This window comes from Lissotriton helveticus, chromosome 2_1 (genome assembly GCF_964261635.1).
Source record: "Lissotriton helveticus chromosome 2_1, aLisHel1.1, whole genome shotgun sequence".
Classification (NCBI taxonomy): domain Eukaryota; kingdom Metazoa; phylum Chordata; class Amphibia; order Caudata; family Salamandridae; genus Lissotriton; species Lissotriton helveticus.
The window spans coordinates 1,179,436,393-1,179,463,166 of record NC_136059.1 but is presented as its reverse complement, the minus strand read 5'-3'; the positions used below and the strand labels follow the sequence as shown (position 1 = coordinate 1,179,463,166).

Below are 26,774 nucleotides of genomic sequence, written 5' to 3'. Positions count from 1 at the left end.
ACAGAGCTAACATTAGAGGATACTCTGCAGAAGAAGCCTCTCAAATCTACAAACTAATAAAGGAAACCAAAACTTTTGATACTCAAGGAGGATCAACCGCGCAACAGTTAAAACAACTTGAATATTCGACGCGACGTGAATTGAACCAACGTCTACATGCGTCCACACTAATTCAATACCATCGTGTGAGACGGATCCCCAGGGGCCTACGACTAGCAATCAGACCTATGTTGTACAGATTAAATAATAACCCACAATTCATGGAGAAATGGTTTGAGATTCTCAACAAGTGTTCATTAGATCTTATACTGTTGTTGGTAGAAGAACTGGCCAAGACAATCCAAGAGCTTGAGGAGGAGATCTTCAACGTTAAAAAAGAATTGTCCAAAAGAATAGAGGAAGAACCATGGAGTAAATTCCTGGAAGAACTTGAGATTAAACTCGACAAATACGGTAAGGAGCTACAAGAGACCAAATTGCGTAAATTCAAACGGGATACTATCGACTACAAGTTGAATGAAGCATATACATGGGCTGAAATTTATGCTAAAAGGCGTTATACAACCAGGAAACAACACACAGAATCATCAGAAGAGAGTGGAGTGTCAGATAGTGACACCAGCGCCACTAGGCAACCCATGAGCAAGCAACAACAGTCTACATCTAAACAACAAGAGTCGACGTCGAGTCAGCAAGATCAAACAGGGATAACAACAGATGCGACAGCCTCAACATCTGATTCTTTTTTAGACAAGGACATCACACCACCCAAACCTCCGGATATACCACCTACAACGAGCGACAGAAGACGCGACGAGGACAAGGAAAAGGAAAAGGAAAAGGAGGTAGAGAAGAAGAAATTAGGCCTAAGGAGCCAGACCAAAGCCTCGTAATTAATATTTCCAGCTACCAACTAACAAAAACAGAAGAACATTTGCTTAACAAAGGTACATCTTTCGTCCACACCTATCATACTAACCAACTCGAGACTGAAATAGCCCTTTACAAATTTATGAGGGTCCTAAGGCTCAGACATTTTTTCACAGTGCTTAATCCCATCGAAAATGAAGACAACACCTCCATTAAGTTTAAACCTAAAAGTACCTTCATGGCTCCAGTTTCTCATAAAAGCCTTGATACATTTGAGTTACTCGTCAAAATGGATTTGAGTAAAGTTCAATACAAGAAAAAAATAAATAACCTAACAAGAGCAGAATATAGCACTTTACACGCACTGGCTAACAACAAAGAGATTATGATCCAAAAGGCAGACAAAGGCGGAAGCCTTGTGATAATGGACTTGGAATTCTACGTGAAAAAGGGTTTAGAACATGTGCAAGATGCAAACACATATGCCAAACTGGACGAAGATCCAACCAATGCTATAGCCAAAAACCTAGATGGACTATTAGACAAATTTGAAGAACTAGGCTGGGTAAACACCACAACCAAGCGTTATCTGAGGCAAATATACCCAAGGAGACCAAGGATATATTTCTTGCCGAAAGTGCACAAAGACCTGAAAGACCCCCCTTTCAGACCGATAGTTTCGGGATGTGCCTCAATCTTCGAGAATCTGGGCATCTTTATCGATGCACATATGCAGTCCTTTGTGGAAAATTAGTACGTTTTGGTGAACATTATCTGCGCCATCTTGCCCCTTCCCCTAATGCCACACTTTTGTCGTGCACGCCCGCCATTTTTTTAAGATGCCCCGATCAGAACGAACCCTTTCGCATGCCGCTGGCCCCTGACATAGCCCTTCGCCTTCACTAAGCCTGCGCGCTGACCACCCCCCCCCCGCTTGCACCTGCCTTGGGTCGTAAACCCCTCTTCGGCGCTGCTCTGCCCCAGGCCCTCATCCTGTTCCCAGCGCGACACCTCCCCGCCTCCCTTTCATGATCTCCGGCCCTTAGATGCAAACCCCCTTTTTTCCCTGTGTGCCCGTTTTGTCTTCCCCGTTCCCAGGCCGACACCCAGCTCTGCCGATACCATTCCTTGCCCCTCCCCGTACAATAGGAAGCTTCCCCCATCAAAGGATCCCCGGGTTGATCAAAGCCCCCACTCCATGAGATCCGATCAAACCCCCCACATTCCGTGAATCGGCGGAATATCCAGCTGCGTGATACTCATCACCTGTTATGACTAGGGTGGGGATTTCAACTGTAAATGTGTGTGGGAACGGGCCCCAAAGGGGGATTCCGGGTATGTCTTTCCGTATATCAAAGCTTTGTCACATGTATGTAAACTATAATAAAAACCACAAACACTGTATATAAGGGGCCAGGCCTCAAACGTAAGTTAGAGCACCTCAGAACGTTACCTTCTGTCCGTTTCGTTGTGTTCTCCTCCGGAGAGAATAAAAAACCCTTGTTTCCTGCTTTCCAGTCTCCAGCGCCTGCCTCTTCATTTGATTAAATAACTAGAGGGTCACAGAGGCAATCCTGCCGGGCAAATATCGATTGTCCCCGACCTGAAAGAGGTTTTTACAATTGGCGTCCCAAGCGTGGGGCCCATCAGCGACTCGTGGATCCAGTGGGAGAGGTCCCGACGACAGAGTGAACGACTGCAACGATCGGGAGAGCTCTTGCCCAATAGACCCTCGTCTGGCAGCCGATCATCCGAACTTCACTAGTTCCGAACAGACCTCTCTCGAGTGATCCACGGTCCTGACTGGGAACCATCAGGAGTGCCGCGAGGATAACGGAGAAGAGAGGACGATCGGGCGCTGGATTCGGAAGACAGGAAACTGTCCATGCGGTCCGGGTAAGGTCGTGTTACCACGACAAGTTGCGAAAATTTGCTTGATTGTTTGTTTGTTTAAAAAATACTAGTATTGCTCTTTTTTGTTTATTTTGGAGATTCACTGTCTGCAAACGGAGAAACAACAGGCTCTCTCTCTTTGTAAGCAGTGGAGGATAGGTAGGGCAGCAACCGTGCTTATTTTTTCTCCCCCACTCAATAATTGCTTGAAACTGAACTGTTGTTCGCAAAACTATTGTTTCCTGGAGATTCCCTGTCTGCAAACAGGGAAGAGACCACCCTTTTTGCAGATAGTGAAAAGGGTAGGTAACGCAGATCTTTGCGGACCTACTCATTCTCCCCATTGTTATTTATTGGTCGTTTGGTTTTTATATATATTTTTTTTGATCCATGAGGTATTCACTGCCTGCAAACAACGTTGAATAGAAATATTCTGTACGGTCTTTGCACCTAGTGATAAGATAGGCAGTGCTGACTTTTTAGTCCCTCGTTACGAGCCGTCATGTCTGTCTTCTCCCCACTGATAAATAGCCTGTTTAGTCCGGACCGCGTATTAGAGGTGGACCATATAGCTCCATTAGAAGGCACCCCTAATAAGGACATGTTCATAAACTATGGGTTAGTCACCATAGCTTATAATAAATTATGGCACAGGTATACCGAAGAGAGTCAAGACAAACAGTGGCCACTGACAGGATCCTTTGACCTTGATAAAATAGAAACGTTAGAAATAGCCCTTCGAAATAATAAAACAACGCCAATTATGCTCGACAGTCTCGGTATGTGGCGCAGAGAGGCTACGAAACGACAGAGAAAAGACGAGGACAAACCAAGTAGAGAAATATACCGACAGGACAACCCCAGGACACCGCTACCCACAACTTATCCCCCGACACTATGCAAAGGACGACCAGACTTAGGGTCAGACCAATGCGCTTTTTGTAGGTATGTCGGACACTGGAAAGCCCAATGCCCGACTCTACTGAGCGTGAGTAAAGGCAAAGGGCCGACAGGAACGATAGACCGGCAGTACGGGAAAAAGCGCGAGACAAAGAAGAACCCGACTTACATAGACAGACCAGACAGAACCACCACGTTTGATTATGCCCGATGGCACAGATTTCGCCAGGAAAATCTCAGCGGCATGCTCAAGTTCTCCTAGGTCGGGCAATGTCAAGGCGGGAACCCAGCCTCGTTTCAAATTCACAGACAGAAAGAGATAATTATGACCAATAACTGTTTTATATTCATCTTGGGTCTTTGTATGTCGTACTTGTACTGTCCCCCGTCTGAGTTTGTGTGTATGTAATGTACAAATCTGCGTCATCCCTCTACACGTGTTTCCGTGTTACTCGACCTCTGTTAGCAGAAACTTAGCATAAAAGCAACCTGGAAAGAAAGAAATGGTAAAACAAAATCCGTAGACCATTAATGAACTTGAACTTTTAATTTAACACAACAAACAAGGAATAATAACGATAAACTGTAGAAAATGAAAGTCAAACAGAACATTCGCCCCCCCCCCCATTCTGGAACCTTCCAAAGTAGGGCAGGGTTACGGCTACGCCCAACCAACGGCAACCCATATAAGGCGAGCCCGGCCGCCAACTCTTGGTCAGGAAATCTTAACGTATGGGGGAGCCGGAGGAGAGGCAGGAGCCCGCAGCCTGGGCATTTGCAGGTAGTCCCGCCACATGTCTCCTTGGCCGGCCGCAACGGGCCTGGAAAGACTAAGGTAGTCCCGCCACATGTCCAGAGGAGAACGAGGCACCTCTTCCTTTTCTCTTCCGTCACAGCCGCAGCAGTCCTGGACGGCGGGATGTCCTGCACGTACCTCCACAACAACTTGTCCAAGTTGGGCTGGGAGGGAGAGGCGACGCGGACGAGCCTCTCCCACCTCCACCGATAGGAGGTTTCCCGGCCCCCGGCCCGACGCCGAACACCCCCAGTCAGGCGATGGTGCCAATACTTCCACAGCACCGAACGTACAATGGTGGCACCCCAGTACTTGCGCAGCACCGAACGTACAATGGTGGCACTTGGGGAACACCGGATGTGGAGAGGCCTTCATGCGGGGCGATGAAAAGGAGCGGCATGGAGTACACCGGGAGAAGGAGACGATGCGAACGAGTCTCCCTCGCCCCCCCAGGTGGGGGCATCACAGCCGCACCCCAGCCGAACGTCCCGCTTTCACAAAACAGGGACCTCTTCCTTTCACTCCGAAGGGTCTCTTCCACTCTTGCAAACTCGACGAGAGTGGCCCCTGTAGGGCCTCAAAATGGCGTCTAGGTCCGCTGGAAGGTGGGCCCCGGCCGCTAGAGTAACTTTGATCAGCAATATGACTCGAACATTTGCCCCCTGGAGCACGAGCCCCCATCTCCGACAGCATCTCCGCAGCCTTGAAGATCATACAAAGGTCCCCGGCGGAACCTTCGGCCTTTGCAGGTTTCCGGTAAGGGACGGCTGCCTTGATCGCCAACGAAACAAACATGACATTGCCACTCCTTCTGTTAGCATGAATTCTAGAACCGCCGAAAAGGACTCTGGTCCAAACTGCCAGTAATGGGAAACATTTCCCCTGATGCTGCTTCCGGACTGAGCCGGCCCCGCCCAAAATGGCGCTGGTATTAATCGGAACTTACGAACACCTCGTGGTGTTCCTTCGCACTAATATAAACTTGATGTTCTGAGATTTTATATGATCCTTTGTACACTTGGCTAGAAAAGACAAGGAGAACTCACTCGACGAACAGTATGAAAGGATCCCCGTTACAAATGTTGATTACAAATGTACAATGTATTATATTTTTATAATTGATGTAAACCTCATTTACGACGCACACGTACGGTATGCATATAGGAAATCTGATTACAACTATTGCGATTATGCTTCTAAATTATGAAATAAATGCCCCCGAACCCCCAACCAATTAATAGACGTTTTAGTTACTTACAAATGAACGAGTAAAACTTTCCGATGTTTTTATTGCTGCAAGCGAAAACCCCCCACTATATGCACTTTAGCCGTTGTCACGACCGGCCGAACACGACCGCACCCTCATAATCCACATGCTGAAATAATTTTTGCAAAATAAAATTTTTGAAACTATGGACGGGTATTGCATGCTTTATTTTAAAAATGTGGGATCGGTGGGAAAGTTCTTTTCTGTGCACCCTACTCTGCTCTCTCTTTAAGGTTAAAAGATGATGGTTGCCCAGCCCTGGAGGACGGATCGGATCGACAACACGACACTCCGCCTTCCAAGTACGCGACTGACTCATGAACTCTCGCGTAGAGGAAGACCTTGACTTCCAAGGATGGGTAAAACGAACGGTGTAAATGAGGGAATGTAAAAGAAGGGTGAAATGAAATAATGTAAATGTGATAAAGTACAACGTTCCAAAGTATCAGGGACCCAAGAACCGAAGAACTTTAGAACGCCACGGCGTTGAAAGAGGTTTAAGGATCCCGATAGTGAGATATATCCTTTGACTAGATACCTCGCACTAGGCACCTCTGGTTTCCTTTTTTTACGTTTCCCCGCACACGACCTATATGAACACACTACCCCCCCTCGACTCCAGAAACCATATCCCCGGGGACCCTGCCCCAAGGAGGAAAGACGAGTAAGAAGTAAGTAAAGGACTTATGAATCCATGTATTTGAATGCGCGCGAATGCTGTCTCCCCCACCCCCCCCCTTTTTTCCTCCCTCTGCAGGTTACGTCAGAGATCACAGCCGAGGTGTGGCGAAGATCTGAAGCCTTGCCATGTCTAATACACGAAGCGGACTAGCACCGCAAGGTGGCGTCTAAGCATGCCTGCAGACTACTCACGTACCGAACAAACCCGAAAAATTAGCACAACCCTGATAAAAAGTGATCACCCTTAAACCAGACCGGACGAATGAACCCATGTCACGTATGATGCGAAACTACGAGAGAATGTGTGTGTGTGTGACTGAGGCGTTGACCCAACTGGTCGAAGGACCGAGAATGCGAGAAAGTGCGACAGAATGGTACCTCCTTTTTTCTTCTTTCCTTTTCTCAAAGCACGTCCCCTCTACCCTGTCTAATGCTCAAACTGCATGATTACAAGATTCTAACACAGACCCGTGAATGCCCTTTACTGTGTAATGCACTAGATAGCCTTTCTTGAATACACTGCCACCCTCTCTGTTGCACGTGTACTATTTAGCCTGCCGTTGCACTCTCTCTCTCTCTCTCTCTCTCTCTCTCTCTCTCTCTCTCTCTCTCTCTCTCTCTCTCTCTCTCTCTCCTCTCCCTCTCCCTCTCCCTCTCCCTCTCCCTCTCCCTCTCCCTCTCCCTCTCCCTCTCCCTCTCCCTCTCCCTCTCCCTCTCCCTCTCCCTCTCCCTCTCCCTCTCCCTCTCCCTCTCCCTCTCCCTCTCCCTCTCCCTCTCCCTCTCCCTCTCCCTCTCCCTCTCCCTCTCCCTCTCCCTCTCCCTCTCCCTCTCCCTCTCCCTCTCCCTCTCCCTCTCCCTCTCCCTCTCCCTCTCCCTCTCCCTCTCCCTCTCCCTCTCCCTCTCCCTCTCCCTCTCCCTCTCTCTCTCTCTCTCTCCCTCTATTTTTGCACTCCCGCTCTTCCGAGTGGTTAGCCCCGAAATTGGCAGACTGCCACCCCTAGCACACCACCTAATTGGCTTCAAATACCGTCAGTATTTGCACAAAAACTTGCCTTTAATACAACCACCCTGAGGCCGCGTCATTACCTCTCCTTTTCCGCTAGAAGTCAATGAACCGAGGTTGGGCCGTAAGGGAAAGGACAGGTAAGACGACAGAGGTTCCCTAATCTGACCCGAAATCAGGGAACTACATGTCAACGGCTCCTATGGTATAAAACAAGGACCTCAGAATACGCGACCCTCCCCTCCCCGAATTGTCGCAATACCCAAAACCGGAAAAATGATCACCCCTGTTACCTCCCCTGTATCAGCCGCCCAAAAACTGGAATTATGAAACTACCCCCCATTTCCGGTTGTGAGAGATGGGTCGATTTATGCCCTTACCACCAGTTTCCTATGTCCCTGGTTGTTTCCCATAAAACCCCTGTCCTTCCTAATTAAGTAATCGGGCTGTAAAAGGTTACGTAGGACCCAGAATGATGTTTTACAAGGTTAGCAGACTAGTCCAAGGTAAAGAAATCATCGAAACGAACCCCGCAGTAGTTGCAAAGCAGGATGCACCGATAGAAAGGAAATGTTTAGCCATGTTCGTCTCTCAGCAAAATACCTGTGTAGTACCATGTTGACGACTCACTGTACCCTTTTGCAAATGTAAAACTCTAGAGAACGGCATATCTTCGCCGGATTTGTCTCACAAGGGTGGGTTACCATCAGATGAACTGTCATGCCTGTAATAAATAATTATGAAGGAAAGTCATAGTAAATCCAACAGAACCCGTCACCGGTCATTCATATGCCAGTTGTGAACACTAAAATAACAGGCATTTTTCATTCTTTGCCTGGAGCTGGGAGAGAAATAGACTTTTTTGACTATCTTCATCTGCAAATTCACTAAAGACTGTCTTTTCAAACTTGTTTAAGGGTACTGCCGTTGGAGGAGAGAAGGACCGGATGTGGGAGCACGAGGCCTGACTGCAGACTAAGGAACACTTGTGACATTAGCCAGGGCGAGACCACGACAGAAAAGAGCTGCAGGACGAGGCACTGTTTTCGACAACATGAGAAGAAAGGGTCGACCTGATGCCCCTGCTCGATATCCAGTGTCTTTCGACAAGTCCCCGCTCTCTGAATTCGGTCACATGCCCGCCTACTTGAAGTCTCTCGTTCCCCTAGTTTGTTCCTACTTTGGCCTTGCTCCATCCCCCCTTTTTCCTCTGACCTACCCTATGGACTGTTTTGTACTCTCTTCTTCCATCCGAACTTTCTGACAATCACCTCAAAGGCCACAGGGCGAAAAGGACCTTTTTCGACCGGAAACGCGAGGAAAGGGTCGTGCCCTGCAACGCAGAACTTAGAACAGAGCTGGACTTGTAGCTCCACCGCCGGTGCTCAACAGCGCCAACGAAAGACCACAAAGAACAATGAGAACTCGTAAACTTCGAACATTTGACATCCTCAATCACCGTTTCTGCTATGCCTCATTTCTCTCCCAGCCGCCATTGTATTGATCCTTGCTCCAATCCGAATCTGAAATATGTAATAACCTGCCAGTTCGCGTTATGATATGTACTTGCTGCTCTCGCTGCAGAACCGTTTTCTTGTATTTCATTCCTATGACTTTCCTGCTGAACAAGTTTATCAAAGTTTATCAAATAGGCCCACCTCCTAAAACTAGAAATGTTAAAATGTATTGTTTACAACTCTTTTTCATCTAGGGTTCCTACCGTTTTCTTTCTCATGCTCACCACAGTAGAACCGAATAGAAAATGAACCAGCAAGATGTCTTGAATATGTTAAAGGGAGGACTGTGGAAAATTAGTACGTTTTGGTGAACATTATCTGCGCCATCTTGCCCCTTCCCCTAATGCCACACTTTTGTCGTGCACGCCCGCCATTTTTTTAAGATGCCCCGATCAGAACGAACCCTTTCGCGTGCCGCTGGCCCCTGACATAGCCCTTCGCCTTCACTAAGCCTGCGCGCTGACCACCCCCCCCCCCCCCCCGCTTGCACCTGCCTTGGGTCGTAAACCCCTCTTCGGCGCTGCTCTGCCCCAGGCCCTCATCCTGTTCCCAGCGCGACACCTCCCCGCCTCCCTTTCATGATCTCCGGCCCTTAGATGCAAACCCCCTTTTTTCCCTGTGTGCCCGTTTTGTCTTCCCCGTTCCCAGGCCGACACCCAGCTCTGCCGATACCATTCCTTGCCCCTCCCCGTACAATAGGAAGCTTCCCCCATCAAAGGATCCCCGGGTTGATCAAAGCCCCCACTCCATGAGATCCGATCAAACCCCCCACATTCCGTGAATCGGCGGAATATCCAGCTGCGTGATACTCATCACCTGTTATGACTAGGGTGGGGATTTCAACTGTAAATGTGTGTGGGAACGGGCCCCAAAGGGGGATTCCGGGTATGTCTTTCCGTATATCAAAGCTTTGTCACATGTATGTAAACTATAATAAAAACCACAAACACTGTATATAAGGGGCCAGGCCTCAAACGTAAGTTAGAGCACCTCAGAACGTTACCTTCTGTCCGTTTCGTTGTGTTCTCCTCCGGAGAGAATAAAAAACCCTTGTTTCCTGCTTTCCAGTCTCCAGCGCCTGCCTCTTCATTTGATTAAATAACTAGAGGGTCACAGAGGCAATCCTGCCGGGCAAATATCGATTATCCCCGACCTGAAAGAGGTTTTTACACCTTCATCAAAAAATGGCCGACTTATCTGGAAGATACCTCAGATTTCTTACGAAGTCTTTCAACCATTGATACGACAGACACAGGAAATTGGACTCTATGTACAATCGACGTCACTGCCCTCTATACATCGATTCCTCACAAGGAAGGCTTAGAAGCAATTGAGTGGGCCTTACTCCTAGATGACAAGCCAGATGAGTTGAAATATTTAATTCTGCAGTTGCTAGAATTCTGTTTGACCAATAGCTACTTCTCATGGGAAAAAGAGTACTACTTGCAGCTCACTAGAACAGCCATGGGCTTTCCAGGGGCCTGCGTTTACGCGAACATTTTCATGGCGAAATTTGAGCTCGATTACATTCTGGAAGATAGCACTTGGCAAGCAGGCCTAGTGTATTATAAGAGATACATAGATGATGTCTTCATCATATGGAAACGACCAGTCTTGGATCTAATCCAAAACATCAAGAGTTTGAATCTTGCTAACCCAAGGATACAATTTACGCACAATATCAGTAAGGAAGCTTTACCGTTTTTGGATGTCTGGGTTACACTCAGCGAAAATTCCATCAATACAACCCTCTACAAAAAGCCTACAGATAGAAACACTGCACTCCTTTATGGAAGCTTTCACCCTTCAAATCTTGTCAATAACTTACCGGTCTCACAATTCATGAGAATAAAAAGAATATCTTCTGACAAAACCAGCTGTGATAGGCACATTGAAGAACAAAAGCAACGATATCTAGACAGAGGTTATCCGCGGAAACTACTGGATGCACATGTGGATCATATCAAGGCTATCCCAAGGGCAGATCTTTTGAAAAAAAGACTCAAAACTGAGAATAAAAGAATGGTATTTGTGTCGAAATACTCCACTGCCTCCAGAGATATAAAGCGAATCATTTTGAAAAGATGGGAGATCATTCAAGTAGAGAAAGACTTTGGCAACTTATTCAGTGAAAGACCCTTGTTTGCATACAAGAGAGCCCAGAATCTTAAAGAACTGCTCAATAAACCAAGTCGCCATATGGATACCAGCCAACAACCTGAAGTGTACAAAGGAACCATTCGCTGCTATAATTGCAAAAATTGCAATAATATAATACCGGGAAACGTCTTACTACACCCTCGGACAGGCGAAAAAATTCAACTAAGGCACAACACAACCTGCAATTCTGAGTTTGTTGTATATTCAATCAAATGCCCATGTGGCCTTCTATATGTTGGCAAAACTGAGCGCAAGTTGAAATTGCGACTGTCAGAACATAAGAGCCGCATCAGGAATAAGAATTACACATCACCACTCGCAAAACATTGGTGGGAAGCTGGCCATACCATTGCCCAACTAAGATTTCAGGTGATTGAATTACTCCCACAACGTTTGGGTTTGGATAACTCAAAGATCCTACTTCAAAAAGAGGCCTTCTGGATTCGTAAACTACAAACACTGACCCCTTTTGGGCTTAATGACAAAATGGACATGGCATGTTTCCTTTAAAGTACATTAACTCGGAACCCTAGGGAAACTCGCACACGATGACACACAAACATTAACTTTGCAACTTTCTGAATAACAACATAGTTAGAAATCCACACGTGTAATTTCATGCACATTTTATTATGTGATTGCTAAAATTATCTAAATGGCAACATTTAGTTTGTAAATAGGTAGGAATTATTTGGCATTGGCGGGGAGATGACTTCATTCCTCATGTTTACTTTTCTATCTTTTTTCCACCCTTTTTTTAATTGTTTTCCCATACAACTTTTTCGTATACATTCACTTTAAGCAGTCCTTGCTAAAACACCACTCTAAAATGGCCGACACTCCTTGCTCCTAGTCCTACTTTAATGTTGGAGCTACTAATGAACAGTGAAAAGGGACTTAACGAGTACCCGCGGTCCACTCGGCACACTTAGGATTGAGCTGAATTTCACAAACATCCCGGCCGGTAATCGGTAAGAAATAGAAATTTTGTTTTTCCGCTTTTCGTTTTTTGTCATTAAAATGAGCGCTCATGAAATGTAAGTAACACGCGTTCTCTTCATGCAGAACGGACGTGTGTACTTCAGATTGTAAAGCGGGACCGGTAATACTACTCTCCCCGCAGGTAAGCTGATGTGCCTGCTTAAAGCGGTAATAATGGCAGCTAACCTTTGGCAATTTACTTAATTTCCAATATTTCAATTCTATTGTCTTGTAGGCAACCCTGAAGACAAGATTGATTGTCTGGGGGTTAGAACTAACATATACCCCACAGGTAAATGCACGATTTCCTCGTTTATTTATTTCATTTTTGTTCAGTACTCATGAGAAACATACTTATAGATGTCCATTCGCGTTTTTCAGATTGGACACAGTCTCCCATATTCAGGTGAGCCTCCTTAATTTACTCAAGGTATGGCATTTCATTTGCTATTAGTTAACCATTCGCACCAAATAATTCCATTGGTTTTCCTATAGAACATCAAAAAAAGAGGATTACGCGCCCTATTAGCATTATTGGCAACGCGCAAAATAACAACCACTAGGTAAGCTAGACGTCAAAAACGGAAGTCTTAGTGTACATACATTTGTCCCCCTTGATACCAAAAGTAATACGGTTTTCTTTTTCTTTCTCTTTCTTCTTTTCTTACACAGACCCCTGACGAAGGGGCAGGGCCCCGAAATGCATTGGGTGTTTTTGTTATGTTTTGAATATGTTTTGCAGTTTCATTGATTTAAAAATGATGCTTTGATGTTTTGATATACAGATGAAATTTATATGATTGTAATATATAATGACTGAAACAATATGAACTTTGGTTTATGAAGTACATGAGATAAAATACACTACAGTTTGTTTAAAAGGAGCATTTATTTTGTTGTGCGTGTTTGGAGTCTTGGTGGCCTTTGGCACCAGGCCATATACAGTCCTTTAATATACTCAGCCACTGCTTACGAAATGGAGTCCAAGAAAGTCCGAGTAAATACTGTGGGTACAGGAAAACAGCTCAGTTGAAGAGGCTGTACAACTCACCGATACTGAACAAGAATGAAAAGCCAGTGAAGTCCAGGCTTAAAATCCCGGCAGGGTCACATCCGCAGGAACGCTGCACGGGCTGGCCTCTCTCCCCACGCTCCGCTCCACTCTGCCCAGCCTCAGCTCTGCATTGTCTCTCTCTCCTCCGCTCCCCTCCGGTCCCTCAATAGACTCGTGGCATCATACTTCACTCGAAAACGAGCCCAGAAATGCAGAAACCAGAAGTGCAGAAACGGCGGCCGGTAGAAACGGCAGTCAAATTCAAAGAGAGTGCAGGGGAAATCGAAGTTAGCACCGAAGCGGGAGGCAGCAGAGACGCCAGGTACCTGCCGCCGCCATCAGCCGCGTGGGAAGTTGTTATTTCACATGTTCCACTCCTAAGGATTATGTACCCTACCTTGTTGGCAGCAAGCTGTGCTGAGGGGTAACATATTTAATATTTAACTTAGTTTTTCCTACCTGTCAAAACTGTGATTTTGACAGGTCTGGGAAGCGGGGTTCAAGCTGCTGCTGTCAAGCTGGCCAGGGTAGGCCTGAGTTTGTGCTTCCATGAGTTACTATGGCGGGGCTCTGCTGTAAACCTCTAAATCATTACATAGTGTTTGCAGAGGAGGTATCCTTCCACCACTGTACTAGATTGATGCTGAAGGACTATTAAGTGGTATTGTTCTGCAGTGGCTGTGAATCTGAGTGGTGATGTGGGTTATCCATGAGTATGCATCTAGGAATGCTAGTCTAAGAGGTCCTATTCATAGCAGAATATTGGTGCTCCAGTGAATTGGGATTGAGATGGCTGATGGATCCACATTGTAGCAGTTCGGCTCATGTGTTGTTAGTGGTGTGATGTGTAGTCACGCAGTGTAGTGTTGGCTGCAGTGTAGTATTGTGTCAAAGGTAAGGTTCATGGTGACTTGTACTGATTTTAGTGTATAGCGAGGCTAACTTTGAGTTAATGCAAACTATTGTTGTTTGCTGATGTATTTGTACACTGGTATTTGTTGCAGTGTTTCAGATGTTGTTGAATTTGATACCTTGTGTGATGCAGAGCATAGTTAGACATAGTGTTGGTAGTTGATGGCGGTGTGTTGTTTGTCTGTGGTGCAATGTATTATAATGTGTGTATTGAGAGTGTTGTCTGTGTATGTGGAACATCCTGCAAATTGTTTTGTGCAGGTGGATGCGTTTGTGGCTGCTTAGTTGTGGGGAGATGCATGGTGTGGGTTGTAATCTATTGGGTCTGGTCAGTCAGGTGTTTGAGTTTTGTTAGGCATGCAATGTTGACGTTATTTGCTTGTTGTACGTATTATATGTTGGGTGTCTTGAAGTTGAGGGTGTAGTGGATGTCCTCAAGGGGATGGGGTGCATTTATCAATGAAGGGTGTTGTTAGGATGTTATGTTGATTCAAATTATAACATTGTACAGAGGTGTCTAGCACTCAAAATGCCGTTTGACATAGACAAAGCATGTGGGGACTCCAGTTTACATTCTTTGTAGTTGTGATGTGAGAGTGTCAGTGGGACTGGGAGAGTTCGGGTGTGACCAGAAAACTGAAGGGTGTTGAACTGAATAGCATGGAGCATGTAGGATGGATGAATGGTCTGAGGAGTGACCAAAATGTGAGTAGGGAGAGCCCTGGTTATTCAGTCAGTGTAGGCTGTCAAAGCAGCCTGTGCATAAGCAAGACATTGTGGAGACAGGTATCTGTTTTCGTAGTCCATTTGTACTTTTTGTTACCCTCTTTATACTTCATAACTCAACAACGCTTATGCCCATTCCGGACCTGATCCACTACGCTGTTTATTATGAAGGTATACAATCCTTACATGTGATTGAGGGCGCACATCACTGGCCCTTTTTTTTACAGACTGTTTTGTGTTCAGCTGCCTAGTTCACAATTGTAAGCCTGTACCATCTTGTGTTGCAGGCCCCGTGCTGTGGTAAATTCTATGTGTGTCGCCTGTGCCATGATAATAATGAAAACCACCAGTTGGACCGCTTTAAAGTGAAAGAAGTGCAATGTGCAAAATGCAAACAGCTGCAGCAGGTGAGACAATGACTTTGGTGCATTATTGTGTAGATTGGTTATGTCTAGAGAGAGACAGAAAAAGATGAGCACTTGCAATGTTATAATGTAAAAGGGGGTGGGGCTGATGCTAGAGCTAGCAGCCTCATACATATTTGCATTTTATGCTTTTTTCATTTAAACCACAGGAACAACTCTAAATGGAACACCGTGCTTCGCAACAAATTCAGTGCATGGGCTGTACATTCTGGAATTAGGCAATTGTACTAAAAGCTATGCCGCATGTGAATCTTAAATGACAGACGCCAAAATCGCATTCACTCTGAACAATTGCTAACTCATGCGGGATCAAATTTTCTCACCCTGTTATAAATCAGCATGACTTTTACTGCTCTATGTATAAAGCATGTTTCTTAGTGCATGCCTAGGGGACTTATAAAAACACAGCAGCAACAAATGATGGACGGAATCCTGAATAAATCAAACATATTCCCCCAGTCAAGGGATCTGGGTTAAATCCATCAGTCGTTTGCCCACTATGCCACCCAAGTTTGGACCCAGCCATATGCAAATCAGTCTTGACCCTTCTCCTCATGGGAACAGTCCAGCCCGAACTACCAAGTCTTCCTTAGACTGGAAATAAGCATCCTGGGACCGGTTTCAGGGCATCACCCCTCATCAGCCAGGCTAGCTTGAATCCATTGGCACAACGAGCAAGGGACCCATGTCTGGCCATACCCATCCCACTTAGGGCCAATACCTTAGATTTGAAGTGCATCGCCAGTCTTCCTATCTCCCTCATTACGATTAAACAATAACAAAAGCAACCCGTAGGTCCATGTGAACATGGGTATCAAGTGATCCTTGGAACAAGCATTCACATGTAACTCATTTCTAAAAAAAAGTTGTAGTTGCACTGACCTTTTTGTGTAGAGTCAATCTTTATATCAACATTCTTGATCCAATCAGCAATGATATTCATTAGAGAATAATGGAAAATATTGAAACACTAGTTCAGCCGATTAGAGGTTTATTAGAAAACCATTTACGTTTTTTTCAAAAATTCTTCAAATTTTCAGCTGAACCGTAGTTATTCATAAATACTGGCTGCGCTTTAATATTTTCCACAATGCTCTACCAAGTATCTTTGTTGATTGGATTAACAATGTTGATATTAAGATTGAGCCTACACAGAGTCTGTGCAACTACAACTATCTCCCTCATTAGTCACAGCATGCATGCATTAGGCGCATGGTGAGTCCTCCATACAGAAGTGGACTGGGAGCTAAGAGCAGCATTGGAAATGTGTTCATACCAGTCTCATGTTAGTGTAGCTAGTGGATCCGACTGTCCGAGAAAGATTTGGGCTCGGGGAAGGCAATTATATATGTGTCAACATGAAAATTGTATATTTTTACTTGGGCTATTTTCTATATTGTATAGCTATAAAATAACTCCATCCATCTACCCCTAAATGCAGCCCCTGGGCCACAGCATACCCGGGGCTTCCATGTTTCCCATATGGCGAACCCATCTGTGCTGCAAGGTGTATGTTTGCAAGGATGCACGACTTCCAGCCATTGAAAGCAGCTGTCCATCTGAACCATTGCCTATTTTCTTTGGTGAAGCCCTAAGCACCAATGGGCTTTTAGGATAGCAGACGGAATCCTCCCTATGAAAGTAATGGCTATAGATAAGATCTATCTCCACAAAAGAGTGCATATTAGGAGTTGGGTTCACGTCTAATCAGCATCTGAACTACTCTTAAATTCAAGTGATACCTGCCCAAATAGCTCCTCAAAACTGAACTGCTTTATCCATTATCACCTTTATTCATTACTTACACTACCAACAGAATTGCACCCATACCTTGCTGTACAGCTCTAAACATTTCTAGCCTGACCCCAACCTGGTTATGCTCTCACTACATCAATCTACCTTCATCTTAATCAACAACCACTCTCAACGTGACCCATCATCAAAATTCACCTTACTATACTGCTTTCCCCTTTTCCTCTCCCACATAAAACTAGCAATGCTACCTACCGTTCAGGTATATTTTCTCCCATATACTTATTTGCCCACAGTTGTCATAAATGATACTCCCTCTAATGCATTGGAATGCCATGTACCTGCTGCTAAACCTTTTTTGAATTAAAAAAAAAATTACATGTTATATTTTGAAAGCTGAAACTGAAGTGCTACGTTATGGTACACTTGAAGAATATGGTAAGTGAATCTTCATATGCTATGACTGAGATTCTCCTTAGAATGGACAGGGCAAAAAATAAGCAATTCTCCTACACTCTGGGATATATTCTGCCTTCATTACTCCTCTAGCACATGTCTCACCATGGATGCTAACAATGCATTACCACTATTACCTTAGGACAAGAATGATCCCATAAGTGTGTGTCCTCATACCAAGGAAAACCCAAATTATGACACGAATTATCACCAGTATGCCAGGGCCAGGATATATTGAGAGGTGAACATCAACTTGCAAGGGATTCCAACATTTTGCACTATTGTGTTGCGACCAGCATGACCCCCGTTCTTTTTTGACTTGCTCTAAACTGTTGCTCCCATCCTGAATCCACAAGCCCGTACTCATCACATGATAGGTATGTGTCGTGACAAAGTTGGGCCTGATTGAAGGCTGACCTGTTAATCATGATGTGTGTTATAGCGCATGCCATTGCTTTCTGAACTCTGATGCATAACACCCCGCTAGAGACCTGCGAGCCGCAATTTTTAGCCCCGCTTGACAGAATTCTGTGCTCTCATTATCACAAACAGCGCATGTCTGAGGGGCAGAGCATGGACCTACCATCCACCATACAGCCTGTTTGTGTTTTATTTCTCCTGCCACTCTAAGGGTCTGGAGCTGCACTTGCATCCCTCCCCTGCTATATTCCTCATTGTCCTCAGTCGTTTTTTTCTCGCTCTGTCTCTTATTTCATTGCAGCCCGATGTCTTTTTCTCTCTCCTGCTATCTTCTCTCCTATCCACCATGTCTGCTACTGCTGGTAATCTTTCTTCTCTCCTTTTTCTGTTTCACCTCCCTCAAAAACGACTCTGCTGCTTCAGCCTGCCAAAAAATGCCAGTACTGCTTGTGCTTTACATTCAGTTTTGCAGGGTTACCTAATAACACTTCTAATCCCCTCAAAATCATTTCCTACTTGAAGCTTTACATTACTTGCTCTTTCTCTGCACATACTTCAATTGTATACACTTTGCGAACTTAGACATAAGAGAGTAGCCTGATGAGAAATTAAATTTCCAAAATCCTGTGGTTTATCAGATTTTCCCTGTCAACAGATTGGGCAGGCACTGCAGAGGTATTGGCGTTTGCAGTTCTAAAGGAGTCTTCCAAATATTCCAGTTAGAATTCAGTTTGAATCATTGCACACACAGCACAGTTTAAACATTCCCGGTGCAGTGTTCCAACCTCTTCTAAGTCTTTTACAGAGGACTCCAAATATGAAACGAAATTGACTGTAGCCTGGAGTTCTCCTGCTGTTTTGTTCAGCCACTTATCCACAAAGACCAAAGTGGCTTCAGTAGAGGTTTCCTCCCTATTTTATGTTGGGGGATGTGAATTTGCACTTTCTACAGAAACATTGACTCTTGTCTGGTTCTCTACACTTTCACTGCTCAGCAGTTTGCCTAGCATGTCTCTACTAGGTCTTCTCTAGCCGTGACAAACCTATCCAATGACAGTGAGGGCACCATTCAGTAGTTCTGGCTGTTCCCGAAGTATCTCTGGAGTGTAGACGTGACTCCAGAGGTATCAGACCACCTAGCAGTCTAGCTGCCCATCTCAGACTGGGCTGCTTACCGCTAATTCCTTGCGGCCTGGTTGGTTCCATCTTGAGTCACTAGTAGTCCTATACGCCACATCATCGCGGTCTCTACAATCAGCAGTAGCTAAGTGGATCTAAAAGCCGGAGCACAAATGTGTCTCCTCCTGTTTGACTACTGTTTAATTACTTGCCACATGCATATATACAGGTCCCTAAATATTGGAGGCCTACTAGGAACTCCGAAATGGTGCGTCCTCAGAGAAGCCCAACTACCTCCGCGTCACTAAGGTAAAAGTTCAAATGGTTTTCTGTGGTAAGCCACAACAGTTTTATTTATAATTTCAAAACGTGCATACTGGATAATCCTGTTCAAATGTCGATGCCATGTCTGGTTCGTGTTTACAATTTTGCCCTGCTGGGAATATTGAGAACTGAGAGCAAGCCTTCATAAATGTGTTTGTTTATGCTAGACCAAATAATCGTTTACGATCTTTCACAGTAAAACGTCTGCTTGCTTATAGACTCGCCAAGTGTGTGAGGGATGCAGCAATGTGTTCGGGGAATACTACTGTGACATCTGTCATCTGTTTGACAAGGACAAGAAGCAGTACCACTGTGAAAACTGTGGCATTTGCAGGTATGACTAAAATAAGCTTTTTGTGAGCTGTATGAATAAAACATTCTACAGTCATCAGAGGGTACTTATCTTTGGAAATAGTAATTTTATAATACTACATTTCACACAATAATTTTGAGTTCATTTTTGGTCATTTTCACATTTTGTAATGCTGAATCGGACTGCTCCAATAAATGTATTTTTAGGTCTTATTCTAAATGAAGGATTCTCCAACGTGTTGTCTGTAGATGAAATAGCATTTGTAGGGTTTCTAACTTAAGCAGCACGGAATTTGTCAAGTTGAGTTGTCCATACTAAACAGTTAAAAGAAAAATACTTTAAAATTGAATTAGAAATGTCTCTGGCTCGTTTCTCTTAAAAATGAAGCTGCAGCAACTCCATGGATTGTTGTATTGTTTACATGGTTCATTATATTTCCAGTCTAATTCTGTTAGTCATGCCTGATTACTACAACTGCTGTGGAAATCTTAATGATTTTCCTACATTTGGTTGCATTTCTTGGCTTTGTTTTTGTAAATACAAAGATAGATTGTGCTATGTGCAATGTACGTCGATGGTGAACGACCGAATCAGGTACCTTTTGGTAGACATTGCCAGGGAGAAGATGAAGTGGAAAGCCCTTTGGGTGTTGTATAATCTTTTTGCTTGTCCGAGTGAAGTATGTCGAATGAAAACGCATTTGTTTCTGAATTATGCAACATAGTTTCTTTTTGACAATCAGGCATATGATTGACTAGTCAGCCACATAGGAATGCTTTCCTTGGGCGTGTAGAAATGTAGGGCCCGATGTAGGTAAATGGCATTTACCGATTCGTAAATACCGAATTTTACCGATTCGGTATTTGCAAATCGGTAAATGCAATGTAGGTATATTTACCGAATTTTTTACCGAATCTGTAACATTCGGTAATTACCGAATCGGTATTTACCGATTCGGTAATTGCCATTGATTCCTATGGGCCATGAGGCCCATAGGAACCAATGTCAATTACCGAATCGGTAAAATTACCGAATTTACAAGGGGGACAGGGTGTCACTTTGACACCCTGTTGCAGCCCTGATTCAGGCGTGTGTGCCATGTGACACACATACATGCCCTCAGGGCATGTATGTGAGCCACATTGCACAGGTGTACATGCACAGATGTGCATGTACACAGAAATTCGTTATTTACCATGCAATAGTATTACATGGTAAATAACGAATTCTTAGGGGCCTGTGGCACTGTTTCCAGTGCCACCTACATATGGATTGACCCATTTGGTAAAATTACAGAATCGATGTTTTACAGATTCGGTAAATTTACCGATTCGGTAAATTTTTCGATTCTGTAAAATATATGCCCCCTACATCTCAATCACCAAATACCGGTCGGTAACGGCCGAAATCGTCCGTTACCGACCAGTATTTGGTGAGCTACATCTGGCCCCTAATTTGTAAAATGTCACCATTTTACTCTGGTTGTTCAAAATAGTTACTACTATGTATGAATGTCAAATGAAGATGCAGATATATACTAGTAATATTTAAACAGCCCATACCTTGTGTATACATCTACTTGTGGGATGCCCAAAAGATTATAATTTGGGGTACATCTGGCTGGCTGACATTAGTGTGAAGGAGGAAAATAGAAGAGTTAGCTTTTACTTACTTATGTAGCGAACATGAAGAAATCAATTTCCAGTGTGGCGGAATGTCTGAAACCACTGATGAAAAAGCTGCAAGGGATATTTATAGTTTTGTTAGAAGTAATTACTGTCCTGGTTTCGTAGTAACACACAGAGTTTGATGCAATACTTAGTCTGTCTATTTAATGCAGAGTAGCATACTGTTTACTCATCGTGGGCACACCAGCTATACCACTGCTCTTTAAATATGAATACTTTTTTTAATTCAGCAAAGATGGCCGCTCTATGGTGGTCATTATGTGCTAATTTACTTGCAGGCTGTATTCCAAACATCCTTGCGTGCTCCTCTTGCTCCCTTTGCAAGGGACATTCTACTACTAGTCCAGTAATATGGCTCTGTGAAAAGAGTGTCTCCTCAAGGATTTATTTGTATACTCCGCGCTGAACCTCTTAATGTTTAACATGGCAAAACTCACCTCTGGTTGTCCGATGTCACCTTTGCGAGGAGTCTCCACCTGAGGAAATTCTGTATCACAAGCTAAAGACCCATCAATTGACTGTAAGAGATATTCCTTGGATTCCTCAAGTCCAAACCTTTGCTCCAATTCAGGAGACTCCCGGCTCTGTTCCTACCCTTCTGTAATTGCATGCTGGCCTCAGAATGAGTGACAGACCGCCTTTTTAGGTCTCGCGACCTATCGATGCGCGCAAGCGCGCGGAGCGAGAATTCAAGTAGCCAAAATCCTCGTGAAACCAAGGGCTTCTTGGGCTGCAGTTTTCTTTAAGTTCACGTGAATCACGTGACAGCAAGCTCCTTCGTGCACGAGCTTGCCTGAGCCTTCTGCCTATCAGCCTGCCAGTTCTCCTCCCCTAATTATTCAATTCACTTGTGACTGCCCACATCAAAGCCTCAGCCTCCCTCCCTTGCCATTTGCTTCCTAACCAGCCTGCCTCGCATAATTGCATCAGACCCGACACTTCAAAGGAATGCGCCCCCGAGAGCCACTTTCACGGCCGTGCATTTCTCTTCCTTCTTTACCTCATGTGAGGAAACAGCGCCACTCGCTGGGCGGCATTGGAACATGTGCCTAGGCTGCAAAATAATGAGGTGGAAGATGTGCTTATAAGGTCCCACAAGCGAGACCTATTGGCAATGCCAATGCTTGTTCATGCTAGTGATCTGGACCATTCCAAATTTGGCGAAGAACTCTACAGCCTTCGTTAAGCGCTCAGCCTTTGTCACCAGGTAACAAGAAATCTTAATGTTGGGAGACCTACACATCCATCAACTTAAAGTATTCACTTGATCTCAAGTAGCGTGCTTTATCTTTGAAGTGGATGCAGTGTTTACTTAATAAAAGTGGTCCATATTTGAACTCTTATACTATTTATTTATTTTGCTACTGGTGAAGGCCCACGCGTGAAAATCAGATCACAAACTGGATTCTTTTATTTGCAACCAATTCTCACGTATCTTTTGAGCCCTTTCAGAATATCAAAGAAACAGATGTCCAGAAAATATCTCACTATGCAACACTGCAACAGCTGAACATGAGTGTTCAGGCCTAACGGAGATCAGCATGCATGACACAAAGATTCAGGCTTCAGGTGACTTGTTTCTCATCCCTCATAACATATTGGTATTAGATATTTAATGATATTCAGCATATATGCTTAGAAAAGATCAGAGGATTAGCCATTATTGCTGTGACTCATGGCAGGACCACACAGCCTTGTCCACGCATGCCTTTTCCACACAACTGCTGATATTGTCCCCTTCCCCTGCGCACGGCTGTAATTGGAAAGGGAGGGGGGGCTGCGCAGCACACCTCACGGCTATCAATGGCACTCTGGAATCCATGGCTGGCTCCACCTATGTCCCAGGGTGATCACCCCAGGGACATAGCGGTTTCCCTCCTCGCATGCCCTGGGTCGGGAAACCTGTTTTGCTCTTTTGAGACCAAACATGAAGTCCGCTCCCAGCTGGTGGGAGATTTAAAAATACTCCCACCAGCTGGGAGAGGACTTCAGATCTGTTTCCCTGCCCGCAGTGATGTGGGCAGGGAAACCGACCTGAATTTTGCTCCATCTCACAGGGAGCAGCATATTTAAAGTGGGCGGGAGCCACGACTATCCCCGCTGGAGGCAGAGAGCCAGTTGGGGCTACATGGGTCTTGGGGCTACCCTGCGGCCCCAACAAGTCACCATGGCACGCAGCCATAGCTGTCTTGGACCCAGGGGATAGGGTCTCTGGGACCGAAATCGGCCCAGGGAGGGGGCTGTGTGCCCTCCTGCTTTAATTATTGGCTGGGCCATGAAGGATGTGGTCACAAGCCGGGCTGCGTGCCCCCTTTAATGAATGACTGCCCTGCCCCCTTTAATGATTGGCTGGGGTCCACTCTGCTATCTATACGGGGAGGGGGCTGCGTACCCCCTCACCCTTTAAGGATTGGTCGGGGGATGGGGTCCATGGTGCCATATTCTGCCCTGGGCGGGGGGGGGGCTACGTGTCCCACCTTCCCCCTCCCCCATCTTCTATAATGATTGACTGGGGCCCAGGAAATGGGGTTCCTGGGGCCGGTATGGGCCCCTGAAGGTGGGCTGCGTGACTCCTTTAAGGATTGGCTAGGTCCTCTGTTATGGGGTCCCCGGGCGATGTCTGCCCCGGGAGTGGGACTGCGCGGCCTCCCTCCTTCATTAGTAATTAGCCGGGCCCCAGGGATAGGGTCCACGGGGCCAATATTGGCCCGGGGAGGGGGCTGTGTGCCCCATCCCAATTCTACAACATGGCCGAGCCCCAGGAGATGGGGTCCTCCGTGCTAAAAGTGGCCTGGGTATGGCATGTCTCCCAAAATTTCGGTGGTGGGCCCTTGGGGATAGGATCCTCGGGGCCAAAAATGTCAGAGGGAGGGGACACTTGCCCCACTTCTCTAGAAAATGTGCTGGGCCCCGGGGATGGGGTCCCTGGGCCTGAAAGTGGCACAGGGAGGGGGGGGGGGCTGCTGCCCCTCTCCCTGGTTGGCTGCTTTAGGGGGATTGGCAGGCAGGCTATGTGGCCAACCCACCCCCGCGCACAGCCTGTGGAGTTGGCAGCATGTGGGGGGGTCTGCCGCAGGTCCTGGCCTGTGGCCAACCACTTGCCATGCGCAGCCAAAGGCCATGCCCAACGGCACTTGGATTGACATATGGTAATTAAATATTACTTTACATTTAAAAAAGTAGAAAGTCACAGTAAAAGCAAAGGTTGCACGTTATAGTTTGGAGTTTTTTTATTTAACAACTTGTAAAGGGAGGTAATTAATTTTAGGGTTCAGGGGTGAGTATTGGTAAAGGGACTTAAAGGTAATATTAGGGTTTATGGGTGGGCAGTGGTAAAGAGATATACAGGCAATTTAGGGGTTTGGGTAGTGGTACAGAGGTTTAGAGTAATTATACGGTTTAGTGGTAGGCAGTCGTAAAGGGAGATAAGGTCATTTTAGGGTTCATGGTTAGGTCCAGGGAAAGGGAGGTAAGGGTCTTTTGAAGGTTTTGGGATGGATACTTTGAAAGAGAGGTAATGACAATGTTAAGGTTCAAGGATGGGTAGAGATAAAGGCAGGTCAGAGACGTTTTAGGGTTTAAGGGTGGGCAGCGGTAAAGGGAGGTTAGGAATACATTTTAAAAAAGGTGGGTTGGGGGAGTGCATTTCATCTACAAATGGGTGCATTCCTCCAGAGATATGGCTTAAAATATCCCCTGACCAGCCTGCAATGGTAAGAAGGATTTATAGCGGTCGATCTGCTAAGCAAATTAATTTGCCAGTCACACCGCTCCTTTGAATTAATAGAAATTCTGCAGGTCTGTAACCTTTGAGAGCCAGTGACCTAGTTCTAACTTCCTCGCGGTGTTTGTTTTTACTTGTAGTGGGATGGAACTGAATCTAAGCATGGCAATACAATGCTCCCAGGTGGGATTTCAGTATACTATTACATATCCTTGTTTTTACTTAGGCAGCTTTTGTTTGATGTGCCTTACTATTAACATAATTAACATAATGTATATTGTATGGCAAGCATTACTGCCTCTTCCTAACCAGCCTCTGAAAGGTTGGTAGGGATGGGGCAGTCTGTCACATATCTACTTAGTAGCACTTTGTCAAGTGTTATACCCATTACCAGTTCTGACGTATTAGCAAAGAGCAAGTCACATACATAGATGTGATAGACTATCCTTTAAAAAAAGAAGCAAACATATGAGACCCAGAATGCAGTGTGTGGCTGATTACAAAGCCAGGACTAGTTAGGGATGTAACACAGCTTGTAACAACTAGGTAGAACACCAGTCACCTATCAAGATCATCTCTGAAGGGCGAGCAGACTTAGAGTGAGTCTTTTACATGCTAGCATTAGCATTGGCGAGCAGACAGGATTTAGAAATAATCGGTCAATGCCAAAATAACGTGTAAAAGGGTAGCAGAGGTGAGTAAGGATCAGCAGCATAACATATTTGCTTCTGAAAGGCTTGTTGAATTTGTTTAGAGCCTGCCACACGGCACTGAAAGATTAGTAGAAATAGCACAGTAAGCCAAATGCCAGAATCATTGTGAGGGGTGGGGGAGAGGGAAGAGGGGTGAAAAAAAATGAAACAATCACATACCTGTGTGCCACCGTCTCTCGGTCCTCTTCGCCTGCTTCTAGGACTCAAGGCCAGGAACAGGAAGCAACCAGGCTTCCAGGCTCCCCTAAGCCAATCACAACGCTGCAATGCAGCATTGTGATTGGTCTGAGAGCCGCAGTTTGATGCTCAGGCAGGGACAGGGAGCCTGAGCATGTTCGCCACGCAGGCTACGTTACAGCCTGGGTGGAGAACATGCAAAGTGCGCATGACTGTTTGGCCGGCTCGAAACGGCCGGCAGAACCTTCTTGCACACTTAAAAGAGTGTGAACCACTCCTCCTCCTGCTTCTCTTTGAGAACCCCGCCCCAACCCAGCTGAGCATCAGCGGAAAAATAAAATGACAACAACAATGTGTTATTATCATTTTATTTTTTCCTTTTTGACCTGCTCAGTGGGGCGTCACTCCTCTGACTTAGCGGAGAAGCTGCTCCTGAAATGTTTGCCTTTATACCTTCTTTTATGTTAGTAGCCCTACAGGTGCCTGTAGCCATATGTACCAGCACCAGAGGTAAAAGTAGGTAATGATCAGGCTGAGGATTCGCCATCGCAGGTGTAGAGGGCAGAATCCTTATAGACTCCCCGCCCCATCACACATCTCATGGTTTTGCCTGGCGAGCTGGTCGACATTTTTTTTTTTCAAACTGTCCTTCATGGTTTTCCCTGTTCCACCTCACCTTGGCCAGACTACAGTTAATAAAGATACCAGTTAATAGTAAGACCAAAACCTCACGGAAGTGCCCATGGCAGTTTACTGCCCCTATTAGATGCAAATTATCTCGCCCATCCGGCTGTCTCACGCTTCCCGCCTCCGCATGCCTGTATATTTTAATGTTAGCCTACCCACCAACATTAACCTCTACACAAAGTGAAGACCACGATCTCTTGAGTAAAACCATCTATT

General features: G+C 45.4%; 1 protein-coding gene across 1 annotated transcript in view; it reads left to right on the top strand.

Moving 5' to 3' along the window:
* RCHY1 (ring finger and CHY zinc finger domain containing 1) overlaps positions 1-26,774 on the top strand; it is a 98,354-nt gene that overhangs the window by 36,220 nt on the left and 35,360 nt on the right. Inside the window, exons 2-3 of the mRNA XM_078676044.1 lie at positions 15,048-15,167; positions 19,475-19,590. Coding sequence (XP_078532170.1) covers positions 15,048-15,167; positions 19,475-19,590 — 236 coding nt within the window. The remainder of the gene's footprint in view (positions 1-15,047; positions 15,168-19,474; positions 19,591-26,774) is intronic.